The sequence below is a fragment of the Lathyrus oleraceus genome, chromosome 4 (genome assembly GCF_024323335.1).
Source record: "Lathyrus oleraceus cultivar Zhongwan6 chromosome 4, CAAS_Psat_ZW6_1.0, whole genome shotgun sequence".
Classification (NCBI taxonomy): Eukaryota; Viridiplantae; Streptophyta; class Magnoliopsida; order Fabales; family Fabaceae; genus Lathyrus; species Lathyrus oleraceus.
The window spans coordinates 380,563,353-380,577,299 of NC_066582.1; the positions used below are offsets into that span (position 1 = coordinate 380,563,353).

The following is a 13,947-nucleotide window of genomic DNA, read 5'->3' on the forward strand; positions in this document are numbered from 1 at the left end:
ATTGGATTTTCATCCGTAACTTACATTCATGTTGTAAGAATGGCATCATGGCACCACCTTAGAGGGACATGTTTGTAAGACCATTATCCTTTGTTTAGCTTAGTTCACTTTTGCACATACAACGCTTTCTCTTGGGCTACCTTACAATGAGACCCTTTACTTTCTTGTTTGGTTACTTTGCATACATGTTACATCACCCAAATTTCATAATTAAATAAAAGAACCCTTGATTCAACGTCAAGTGACATTTTCATAATTAAACTCAAAATACAATAAAATTACGATTATTATTGTGCGCCACGAGCCTTAAGTGGTGGAGAATGAGTAAGAATGGAGCATTCCTACCCTTACTTTGATTATCTTAGGTGCAAGACGCTTGGCTTATTGTCTAGAATAATCACCTCCACCCATAGACTTTAATACAATATAATCACAAACATTCTTTCATAAAACCCTTATTCAAGGTAAAAACAATAAAAGTCATCAAACTCATTTGTGTGCCTTAGGGAATTATCCCGAAACCCTTTTTCTCAAAGGTAAAATCAACCAACACACAAACACTTTCTACTCCGAACTACGGAGCTCTGATTCCTCATCCCCGAATGAGTGATACGTAGGCACAAGGACCCCAATACTTAGAGAGCACTATAATAATAAAACACCCCCTCTTTCACACACATTTATTTTGAAAATAAAACAATGATAGATAAATCCCCATGTATGTAAAACAACCCAAATTTTTCCCATGGAGTACCATGGACGTGAGGGGTGTTAATATCGTCCCCTTGCATAACCGACTTTTGGACCCAAATCTTGGTTGCGAGACTGATTTTCTTATCACATTTAGCACTTCCCGTGCGCGTCTCTTTTTCGAGGGTTTATCGACTATTTCCCCTCTCCTTCCCGATAGAGGTAAACTAAATAAAATCCAGTGGCGACTCTTCTGATTTTGCCTCTCTTTGACATTTCTTTAGTCTCGGTTTTGTTATTGTGAAATCCTGGTAGCAACAAGACAAGGTAGTTCTGAGCATTATTTGAACTCAAACAAGTTACCATAATGTAGTCCTTCACTCTCTGATGCTTTCCCATAATGTATCTGGTATTGATTGATCGTGTTCATCATTTAATTTAATTTTTCATGACAAGACAAGGTAGTTCTAAGCATCATTTGAATTCAAACAAGTTATCACAATGTAATCCTTCACTCTCTGATGCTTTCCCTTAACTTATCTAGTATTGATTGATCGTGTTCATCATTTAATTCTATTTTTCGTGGCTTGCTTGTTTCTGAAACTTATTTCAAAGTTCTCTTTGCTCAGTTCAGATAAATGAATTTGGAGTATGAGGTTGAATTTGGGATGAGAAGAGGATCACAGTGGTGGTGGTCTCGTGTCTTGAATTTACCAAACGATGAAACACCGGTGAGAGCTCACCGGAGAAGCCGACCAGAGTTTTCTCAGGTTTTCTGAGTTTGAATCAGACACGTTGGCAAATTGAAATGTTTTAATTGGTTGGATTTAAACTGGATCCTGTGTTTGGGTTGTAGCGTGTTCCACCATGCATCCTAACCTTTTGAGAGTTGGATCTCTCACGTTAATTAATGAGGTGGGACCCAATGCTCCGTGTTTTTATGATTTTAATTCTTTTTCTTTTATTATTTTAAATTACTTTTTCTTTAAAAAATCATAGTAATTTCATATTTTATCCAAAAAATCCCAAAATAATTTCTAAAATTCTCTTTTATTTTTCTTCATCTGATTTTTATTTTTCCACTATTTATTTCATTGATTTCCTATTTTTCATGAATTTTATCTTATCTCCTTTTTTTTAATTGGTTTAAAAATACTTTTCTGCATTTTAAAATTCTGAAAATTTTATTATATGTTTCTTATTTTATTTCCAACCTTCCATAATTTTCTTGGACATTTATTTTGTGTTTTGAAGGACTTTATGGATTTTCCATTTTATTTCTATTTTAAAAAATCATTAAAAAATAACTTTGATGCATTTTTATTTCATTTAATTGCATTTTATATTTATGTGACCTTGTGAACTTCTGTTGGCGTTGGATCATGATGGTTTGGACTTCAAGTCTCATCAAACTCAATGGATCTTGGATGTTGATGGGGTGAAAACCCTAATCCACCAAAATGGATGATTTATTTTGATGATGACTTGATTAAACTTTTGAACCAATTTGAGTATGACTTCTCTTGTGATCCTTTTCTTCATCTCTTTCTTTTCCCTTTGATCAATTGGATGACTTGTGTCTATCTTGTTCATGATGTGTGGATTGATACTTGATGAAGTTTCATCATTTCAAATCTACATCCTAAGTGATTATGAATCATTTCAGATACTTTGGATTGATGGATAAGTTTTTCCTAAGTGTCATGAAGCGTGGAATGAAGTAATGGAACATCCTCCTAGCCTTTGTTCTTGATCATCCCCTTTTTCTTTTCTTGTGTGACATGACTTTAGGAGAATGATTTACATATCATTTCTCTAGCATGTGTTAACACAAACATTATTATTGATTTGCCTTAGATAGTTGTGACTTCTACATAATTCCAATTACGATTGCTTAACATAGCGCTAAATTTGTCCCAAAAGCAAAGGTATTTTTATAAGAGAGATTGTAAGTCTCCTATTCCTCATGGTATTTTGTGAAAATGTTGCTCCTTTTCCATTTGTGAGAGTTAGCAGCATACTTTTTGATTATATCTGAGTTGGATCCCTTCTCACAAATGATCTATAGGTTCATTTACTTCATGCACATTTACTGTATGCCATTTACTTATACTTTTTGTTTAGCATTTCATATCATATTATTTGTAATTATGTCATTTTGTCTTTGTCCATTTGGACCTTTCCATTATATCATTGTAAAGAAAATATTATTAAGAAGAACCTAAAAAGAATCTTGTTTCTCCTAACTCATGGACTTGTGGTTACTATCCTTGGCATCATTGTGGAGTTATGGACTTAGAAATACGATCTTGACCCTTGCTTTGGGGCTTGTGACTTGAGACCTTGGAATTCATCTGATACCTATGACTTTGGACTTCTCTGTGAAGACTTGGCTTGGTTACTTTGGGTTCATCTGATACATGGATTATGATTTGCTTATCTTAGCTTGTTTGAGGTTTAACCCAAATGAGGGAATTCTTGCTTAACCTATGTCATAAAGTTTTCTATCTCTTGGTTAGATCTTTCCTCATTAACTTTTACTTTATGATTTAGGATAGTCTCTTCTTCTCCTCCCCCCTTCTTTAATTTTCAAAATCTTCCCTCTTTTTTTCAAAACCTTCTTGTTTTTTCAAACTTGAATCATTTTTCTCAATAAACCTTGACTTTTGTTAAGTGATTTTCAAAATTATGTTAAGTGACAAACATCCTTGATTAGGATTTCATGATGCACACTCCCTGATCAAGGTCTTCAAACAAAGCATGAAGTTCCACAATCAATATCCTAACACATGAGCCCATAATGAGGGTCCAGGTGAACAAGTCAATGCTCAAGAGGTCAATCATAAAACCCCATAGGAGCATAGTCAAAAGTTGGGTTTTGATGCCCATATGAATGTCAAGTTGTATTCTCCTTGAATCCATGTCCCAAAGACCAAGAAATAGGGTTTCCCCAATGATTCCATATGAAGAGCCATGTCACATCTCTATAACTTGATCTACAGGCAAACCCTAGCTTTGCGAGCCACAAGATTTGAATCTATGATGATTATTAGCAAGTGTTAACATGAATGAATGATACATATTAATGAGGCATGAATGAGTACAAATTAATCTCAAGTCAAAGATTAGATAAAAAATAAAAACGGGAAGGCATATTTTGGGGTATGACAATACCCTTACCCAGGCAATCAGTTTGTTTATTCTGAAATGCCTCCTGTCAAAGTTGGAACTTAACATGCTCATCAAGGGGAACCTTACTCTCCTTACGTTCATCCTAGGGTCAAATGTTCTCAAACTGCCAATCCAGGTACACAAATGGTTAATCTTGGTATGACATATCCTCAAGGTTTTCCTCAGTTTGCCTTTCCATAAGTGCCTACTCTGATTACTCCATAAGCTCCTCGGTATCAACATCAACAGCCTTCTCATGCACAGACTCCACAAAGCCAACAAACTGCATAATATAAGAGAAACTAAGGGTATGGACAACAAAGACAGAGGAAACCATAAAGAAGGATAGATCCAATTTGTATGCCTTACAGTTAACTACTCCCTTAATTGCTCAAATGCTCATTGGTTAAATTAAGGGAACTAGGGCCTCCTCCATTAACTCTCCCTCTAGGCTATGGCGTGAATGCTAGATGTGATTTTCACTCAGGGAAACTAGGGCACACAGTCGAGAATTGCAAAACCTTGAAGCATAAAGTACAAGATATGGTAGATTCAAAGGTTATCACGTTCACGCCAAATGAGCTAAACATACTGAAGAATCCCATGCCTCCACAGGCAAGCACATTTGCAGTTCCATAACCGGTGCAATTGGAAGCAAGGATAAATGCGAAGAGGTTACATTTGTTGGAAGAGTCTCAAGGGGAACCTCCTTAGGAACTATCCTTTCAACTTGTACAAGTACGATGACCCCAACCTATGGGTGGATACAAAGGCTAATCACGTCGGCGGTCATTAGACATTTTAATCATTTTCATTTATAATCTTTTTATTTTGCTAAGTGTTAGTGACTCGTAAAACTCGTTTGTTTTTTAATGATAATCATAATGAAATAAATATGCATGTTTTGAATCAATACATTTGTGTCCACTCATATTTTAATTATCAGTATCAAACTTTTATTTAAGCAAAAAATCAAAAGGAGAATGATGAAATCAAAATACACGAGACTACTAGTTGTATGCTTTTTAATAAAATCTTCCGGACGATGTAAGACATTTTTTCAAATCCCTAAACACTGGAGGTATAAGAAAGATAATACCTAGTCAACCCCTTTGAGCCTAGTAGTAAGAGTTTCTTTTCTATACGAAAAAAACCTTGAATCTTAACCCGGGGTAGGGTTGTTTTAGTTAGTTTGACCATGCGTTCAAATTTAAAAAAGGAAGTATATCACTTAAGGATCAACCATATGTTTTCCCTCAAACGAGGTCGAGAATCACAAATCCACAACTATTATCCCTCACCGGCAAAAGGAATGAGGCAATCACGACCCTTTCAACAATTCAAACGAACAAATGTCACAAGATTTATCCCAACAAAATGAGAAATGCAAAAAAATAAAAAAAATAAAAAAGAAAAGCCCACTAAGTCGAAAACTTGAAAACAAATGACTTATGCAAAAATTAGGGCATTCCGGTGGACTGCAAACTCGAAAAATCAGTCTAGGAAAAAATTAGGGAAAGCAAAAACAAAAAAGAAAAAGAAGGGATAAAAAAAATCCTCAGCAATAAAAAATTCGTGTGACTACAAATAAAAGAATAAAACGTGGGTGACTGCCACTCCAAAGACCTCGTTGGTTCCTTTACCATCAATTCTACCATTCAAAACCCTTTTTGAAAAGTGAACGCTTGTGTCAAACTAGCTGAATGTAGGACTAGAGAACATCAAGGAGAATGGGTGGGTTAAAATACATTTTGAGCCATAAATCCTTATATTCTGAAACTATGAACCATGCCACGTTATAACCCTCAAAATACCTAATTGAAGAATGGTTTATTTCGAAAGCATGCTACATCCAGATCGCGTTAAAACTGACTCCTAAATTTTTTTCTTATCATTTGTGTTTATATCAATATGGCATTCAAACTAGTGACTCTTTCACAATATGTCACCATCTCAGTAAACAGACTTGGATTTCGAAGCTGACATAAGCATAACATTAGAACTATCATTTTCAAAATGAACAATTTTATTCATGAATAAGCACTTGACGTCAACAAATTTTCCATAATTGGAAGAATTGTTACTCTGAGGGGAGAAACACATGAAGACTATATTGAGCAAAAAGACAAGACACTTCAAGATTCAGTTAATCTGAGGCAATTACGTCCAGATTTGACAAATCTCTCCAAGAGACAATTGATCAGGGCATACAGTTTCAAGACACTAGGGCAAGTCAGATCGATCTCGTCATGTGACATGACTGTTTCATAACTTGTGACTAGGGTAATCCATGAAAATACTCAATAAACTGGACAAAGATAAGCTATAAAGGTACAAGTTCTCTCCATTTTTCAAGGAAAATGCAAAGGTGTGTCAACAACCGTTGAGCCTGAAGTAGGTGTCATAGAATCATGTCTTCATAACCATTATCCTAGCCTCAAATCTTCCATCTCCCACCACATGAGCATTTGGTAAATCATTACACAAATCATCACCATGAATTAATTGTGTCACTTCACTCATACATAGCATTCATCGGGCATATCATGAAGCCTTGCTAAACAAACAAGAAATTTTAAAGCCCAATCATACTTGGCACCTCCATAAAGCCCTATCATACTTGGCATCCCCCTAAGTCCCAACTTGCTTGGCATATCTCAAATCCCGACTTCACTTGGCACCTTCTTAAAGCCCAACACACTTGGAACTTCCATAAAGCCCAATCATACTTGGCATCTCCCTAAAATCACAACTTGCTTGGCATCTCTCAAAACCCAACTTCGCTTGGCACCTCCCTAAAGCCTAACTTGCTTGGCATCTCTCAAAAACCAATTTACTTGGCATCCCACAAAGCCCAACTATATTGGCATTCCATATATATTAATCATCATTACATAGTATTGCATCCCTAAAAACGTGTAGCATATCCATCAGGACTAAGCACTAATCCATACAAATTCAAACTTGCATACGAAGCATAAGCCAAACACTCATCTGTGTTGACCATATTTCTTTCAAACACTCGTCTGTTTGACTATTTTTTACACTCGTCTGTGTTAACCATAATTTTCTAATACTCGTCTGTGTTGTTCCTAAAAAATGTCAATACTCATGTGTATTGATTTCAAACACTCGTCCTTGTTGATCTTACCTTTTTAATACTCGTCCGTATTAATTACCAACACTCATCCATATTGATATTCTATTTTCAATACTCGTACGTATTGATTTCCAACACTCGTCCGTGTTCATATTATCTTTTCAATACTCATCCATATTAATTTCCAATACTCATCCATGTTGACAATTCTCATCTGTATTGATATCCAATATTCATATGTGTTGACATTATCTCTTCAATACTTGTCACTATTGATTTCCAACCCTGGTCTGTGTTGACATTCTCTTTTCAATACTCGTTTGTATTGATTTCTAACACTCATCCATGTTGACATTCTCTTTTCGATACTCGTGCATATTAATTTCCAACACTCGTTTGTGTTGATCCCACTCTCTTTTCAATACTCGTTCATATTAATTACCTACACTCGCTTGTATCAACGCTCTCTTTTCAATAATATTCCGCATTGATTTCCAACACTCATCAGTGTTATAACTTTATTTTTAATGCTCATCCATATTGACTTCCAGCACTCGTCTGTGTTGACATTCTCTTTTCAATACTTGTCCGTATTGATTTCCAGCACTCGCTTGTGTTGACATTTTCTTTTTGATACTCGTTTGTATTGATTTCCAACACTACCTCATGCTATTCTTATATTTTTCAATACTCGTCCGTATTGATTTTCGACAGTCGTCTGTGTTATTCACTTTCCAACACTCGTTTATGTCGAACTATTTCCCCAACTGAACGTTCTAGTCAACCCCTAGCAGATAAACCTATAAAATTTTGTCTACCATTCCATATCCCCGATAATACACTTAACTTCCTTACATTACATCCACCCCACTCTCAACGAACATATTTTTGGATATTCTTGTATTTAATCATCTTCTACCTTGAATGCCCGAACAGTCATCACCATTTATACAATCAGGTCCAATATGATTAAATAGGGGAAGTTGTCATACCCCAAAACTTGCCTAACCCTTTTCATTTTATCCTGCTTATGGATACATTCATCTGCATACTCATAGTTATTTAGATCATTCATACACAATTGCATTTTCAAATAAATAATACTGATTCAAAGGCCTTGTTATGTATGATACAAAGCATTGAAGTGTGGATAATTCATGAGCTAGGGTTCTTCTATGGCATACATGGGAACCAAACCTATGAGATTATGTTATATTAGCTTGAGATGCTCATCTTTTTGATCAAGTCTTTGTGGAATCCTAATCTTTGTCTTAGGCTTTGATCATTATCGACTACACCATGGAATGGATTGGAATTGATTGTTGATTGCAAGTTTGATCTTTGTCAACAAAAGTCAACCATGGGATATTAACTTTTTTTAGCATTCTTTATTGAATCTTACATGGTTAATTGGTCCAAAGCATTGCAATTCAAATTCATACAAGATTCAGGATTCATGCTCAAATTCAAATTCAAGGTTCAAACTCAAGAAGTCATTCAAATGCATATTCAAGTACAAGTGCAAATATTCAAAAGTTCATTTTTAGAGGGAAAATAATTCATTCTTAAAACACAAGACATATTCATTTCAAAAAGCCATTTTAGTATAAAAACATTTAACATTCCATTACAAGAAATAAATAAATAAATAAACAAAAATTATACAAATTACATCATTTTGACATAGAGTTGACTTCTTGGTCAAACAGTTGACCAAAGTAAACTACATATCCTGAATCTTATCCTCTTTCTTCTCGATTCCTGGGCCATCTCCTTTTTTCTCAAGATCCCTCATAAGTCTTTATGTATCCAATGCCTTCTTCATAAGTCTCAATGTTGCCCAAAGTTTCCACATGGTCCATATGATGCCAAGCCATCTTATCACATACACCGGCCCTGCAAAATATACCATCCAATATGACATGATCAATTATAATTCATGCATAAGCACACAAGAAACCAAGGCACAATTCACATATATGCATAGACACACATAACCATTACAATTCATGCATAACCATGCCAAAAAAAGGATAACCAATTCCAATCCAAACATTTAATCCAAAGCACCTGAACTAATGGAGCAATCTAAATGGCTCCATACCAACTTAACATAAAGTACACATCATCTAACATTTTTAAGCCAATGTTGTGTTGGTAACCGATTAACTAGTTACCCATGATGCCATGTTTAGTCAACCCAACTTCACTGCATCATCTCTTAACAGTTCAACATAGGCCAATTTACTTCATAAATTTCCACTCCCATAACACTTCCAAATTCACCCAATTAAGCCAAACGACCTAACTAATTCTTCTATAATTGACCCTTAATAATCCATGTCTAACACCAAACAGTTCCACATTAGTTCAATCATCTAGCATAGCATTTCCAATAATTAACACTAATTTCACTAACATTTTCCAGTTCAATTCCATGTAACAACCACTAACTGTTATAATAGTTCAAAATGCATAACAATGTTAGTTATGCATGTGATAAATTGAAGCAATCTCATTAAACTTCTAACCTACCTACTAACTTCCATATCAACCCAATTTCATAACATCATGCCATATAAATCCAAACCAGCTCAGACCTCAATCAAGCATATCAATCCCCCATCCCAATTCAAATATAGATATCCAAGGCAAGTTAACTTATTAGTAATCGGTTAACCGGTTACATGTGCGCCATAATGCCATGTTCAGTATTGTAGTGTCATTTTCACAAAACTCATTTCACATGGCATTCAATTTAAAACAGCACATATCAGTTATAACAACTCCAATTCATAATAGCCTGCATCTCATTCAATATCACTAATATTTTACATCACTAGCTATCCATAACACTTATAAGTTTAAACCAATATATCAACACTTCACTAACTATCTCATTCAAATTCCTAACATTCATTAACACTTCACTAACACACGAACATGTCATAAACTAACTCATTCAATAATTGATTCAGCTATAGCACTAAACTAGTTCAGTTTCAAACTAACAATCTAACAGAAAATCTAACTGTGCTAATTCTCATAATTAAATTCTTCACTGAATTTTTTAACACTAACTGTGTTGAGATTAACCACTTTGATCATTATAGATTAAGCTAGATGATTAATAAAGTTGGTTATTAGTTGTATGGTGAGTTAGTTAGTTAGCTCTATTGTGATTGGTGGTTATGAGATAAGATTTTAATATATAAGTTATGTATTGCCACATGTCCATAATCTAATAATCAATGATTCCTCTTTCTTGATATTTCTTTCTCTTTCCTTCTGCTAATCTTTCTCTTTTCTTCTGTTAATCTTTATCTCTTCTTCTGTTATTTTTCTCCATTGATGAAACAAGCTTCATCATAATATGGTATCATTTGCCAATTCGATCCTCCTTCCGCTGCTATCCAACTGAATCCTTTTATACCATTTCATTTCTTCATTCACTTCCTTCTGCATCCATGGCCCATTCTCGAGCTTCATCTTCATCAACTGATCCTGCTTTGGATCAAACTTCACCCTACTTTGTCCACCCCAGCGATGGCCCTGGTTCCGTTACAGTTCTTTCGAAACTCACTGGTTCCAACTATCATTCATGGGCTCTAAGCATGAAGAGGGCTCTTGGTGGCAAAATGAAGATTGAGTTCATTGATGGATCTCTTCCTATTCTAGTTGATTCTTTCGATCCATCTCTGCATGCTTGGAATCGCTGCAACATGCTTGTACATTCTTGGATCATGAATTCTGTTTTAGATTCAATTTTTCACAGTCTATAGTTTTCATGGAGAACGCGCTTGATGTATGGAACAATTTGAAAGAATGGTTTTCCCAGGGTGATCTCATATGTATTTCTGAGCTGCAGCAAGAAATTTACAACCTAAAGCAAGAAACCAAATCAGTAACTGATTTTTTCTCTGATCTTAAAATTCTTTGGGAAGAACTGGATCTGTATTTGCCTTTACCAACTTGTACTTGTTGCATAAAGTGTTCCTGTGAAGCTATGCGCAGTGCAAGATCTCATCACGAGCTATTGCAAATTATCATATTCTTGACTGGTTTAAATGACCAATTTGCTGTAGTGAAGTCCCAAATCTTGTTAATGGATCCTTTGCCAACTATGAATAAGATATTCTCCATGGTTATTCAACATGAGCGACAAATTCAGCTCCCTATTCCAATGATAAGTCTCAAACACTAATTAATGTTGCTGATTCCAAGAGATTTAGAGCAAGAAATAATGCATTCAAGCATGGTGTTCGCGTTTGCACATTTTGTGGCAAGACTAACCACACTGTTGAAAATTGCTTCAAGAAACATGGTGTTCCACCTCATATGCAGAAACAGTTTCAGAATTCAGCTAACAATGTGGTATCAGATGGAAATAATGATGGATCTTCATCTCATGGTGCTGACATTCAAAGTGACAATTCACCTATGACTCAAGGTCAATCCAGTGCTCTAATGGATCTAATTCAGAAATCAAGTCTTGGCCAATCTTCAGGACATGCTTCTTCCAACCAAGTTGTTGTTGGTCATCCATCAACAGGTAACACATATCATTGCATGCATAGTAGTAGTAGTAGTTCTTGGATCATTGATTCAGGAGCTACTTATCACATATGTAGTTTTGTCCAATGGTTTCATTCACATAAGAAAATTATCCCCATCACTGTTAGATTTCCAAATGGACAATGCCTTGTTGCTAACCACTCTGGCACAGTTTATTTTTCTCCTGATTTCATTGTGCATAATGTTCTTTTGATCTCTGAATTTTCTCTAAACTTATTATCTGTTTCAAAGTTGTGTGAATCCTCTAATTATAATGTCAATTTCCTCAAATCACAATGTGTCACACAGGACAAAATGACCATGAAGATGACTCGTTTTGCTGAGCAGAAAGATGGATTGTACTATCTAACACTGAGAGATAATGATTCACCTGCTACACACACACCTGATTTAACTTCTGCCCTAGCAGCCAATGTCATCTTACCTGATAAAGCCTTATGGCATTTTAGATTAGGACACTTATCTCAAAATAGATTATTGTACCTACATTCCCAATTTCCTTTTATCAAAGTTAATCGTAAAGATGTCTGTGATGTCTGTTGCTATGCTAGACAAAGAAAACTTCCTTATATTGTTAGTAATAATAGGGTTGCACACCCTTATGACTTGATCCATTTTGACATTTAGGGACCCCTTGCAGTCCAATCTTTACATGGTCATTCATATTCTTTAACTGTTATCGATGACTGTACCAGATATACATGGATAACATTAATGAAAGTCAAATCTGAAGCTAGACAACATGTTATAAACTTTGTCAATCTCATAGAAAATCAACATAAGCTTCATGTCAAAACTATCAGAACTGATAATGGTTTTAAGTTTAACATCCCTGAATTTTTTGCATCTAAGGCAATCATTCATCAAACCAGTTGTGTTGAATCTCCACAACAAAATTGTCGAGTGGAGAGGAAACATCAGCATTTACTAAATGTTGGAAGAGCGCTTCTTTTTCAATCAAAACATCCAAAGGAATTCTGGTCATATGCTATTTTGCATGCAACATTCATTATAAATAAACTCCCTACACAAGTTTTAAACAATCTTTCTCCTTATTTCATATTGCACAATGCACATCCAGATAGGCATAGTCTCAAAGTGTTTGGATCTCTTGCTTTTGCATCCACACTATATATGCATAGAACAAAACTTGAGCCAAGAGGTCAAAAATGTGTTTTCTTAGGATACAAGAATGGTATGAAGGGTGTGATACTCTATGACGTTAACAGTCATACAATTCTTGTTTCTAGAAATGTCATACATCATGAACATATTTTCCCTTATTCAAATGTCAATTCCACTAATTGGAACTACCATCCTTACAAAGATCCCCATGACTCACCACAAAATGAACCTATCATACATGTTCCATCACAAAACATTGAATCCACAGCTGAGGAACATGAGCATCATCCTAACACAACCATTGACACACTGCACCATTCTAACATTCACCCTGAATCTTTAGAAAATACTAATGAGAACCATGACACTCAATCTGTCCCTAATACACCAGATATTGACAACATCCAATCTAGGCCTGTTAGAGCTAAACATACACCTCATTATCTTTCAGATTATGTGTGCAATACATCTGATGCATCAGCAGTCAAGTCATCATCAGGTACAACCAAAACTAATTACCCTATTTCAAATTATGATTCCCTGCATTTTTTGTCTGCATCTCATCGTGTTTTTGCATCCAATATCACTCTTACACATGAGCCAAATAACTACAAAGAAGCATGTTTGTCTGAACATTGGATCAAGGCCATGAAGTCTGAATTAGATGCATTAGACAAGAATAGAACTTGGAACATAGTTGATCTGCTACCACATGTCAAACCAATTGGTAACAGATGGGTTTTCAAAGTGAAGCATAGAGCAGATGGCACAATAGAGAGGTATAAAGCTAGACTTGTTGCCAAAGGTTACAACCAAATTGAAGGGCTTGACTTCTTTGACACTTTCTCACCTGTAGCAAAGCTTACCACTGTCAGAACCCTTCTTGCAACTGCAGCCATCAATAATTGGTTTTTACATCAACTTGATGTTAAAAATGCCTTTCTACATGGGGAATTGTAGGAAGATGTATATATGACTATACCTGAAGGTGTTACATGCCACAAGCCCAATCAAGTATGCAAACTCCAAAAGAGTTTATATGGTCTGAAACAAGCCAGTCGCAAATGGTATGAAAAGCTAACAGCTCTATTACTTCAGCAAGGATACACTCAGTCTACGTCTGATTATTCCCTCTTCACTTTGAAAATAGATGCTCACTTTACAGCCATTTTAGTCTATGTTGATGACATAATCCTAGCTGGAACCTCTATGTCTGAATTTGATCGTATTAAACTCATTCTAGATGAAAATTTCAGCATCAAAAACCTGGGCATACTCAAGTATTT

The 13,947-nt window shown here is 35.3% G+C and overlaps 1 protein-coding gene across 1 annotated transcript; it reads left to right on the forward strand.

Annotated features, from left to right (window-relative positions):
- Window positions 1-10,428: 10,428 nt before the first annotated feature.
- LOC127137629 (uncharacterized) lies at window positions 10,429-12,163 on the forward strand. The gene is made up of 3 exons (XM_051064075.1): window positions 10,429-10,689; window positions 10,737-11,022; window positions 11,133-12,163. The coding sequence occupies exons 1-3, from the start codon at window positions 10,429-10,431 to the stop codon at window positions 12,161-12,163; spliced, it is 1,578 nt and encodes a 525-aa protein (XP_050920032.1).
- The last annotated feature ends 1,784 nt before the right edge of the window (window positions 12,164-13,947 follow it).

What these genes read in the sequence shown, in the direction of transcription:
- LOC127137629 (XM_051064075.1), top strand. Translation starts at nt 10,429, where the DNA reads ATGGCCCATTCTCGAGCTTCATCTTCATCAACTGATCCTGCTTTGGAT. An exon ending in GGAATCGCTGCAACATGCTT is followed by an intron (nt 10,690 to 10,736) that starts GTACATTCTTGG and finishes AATTTTTCACAG; the next exon opens with TCTATAGTTTTCATGGAGAA. An exon ending in AATTATCATATTCTTGACTG is followed by an intron (nt 11,023 to 11,132) that starts GTTTAAATGACC and finishes CGACAAATTCAG; the next exon opens with CTCCCTATTCCAATGATAAG.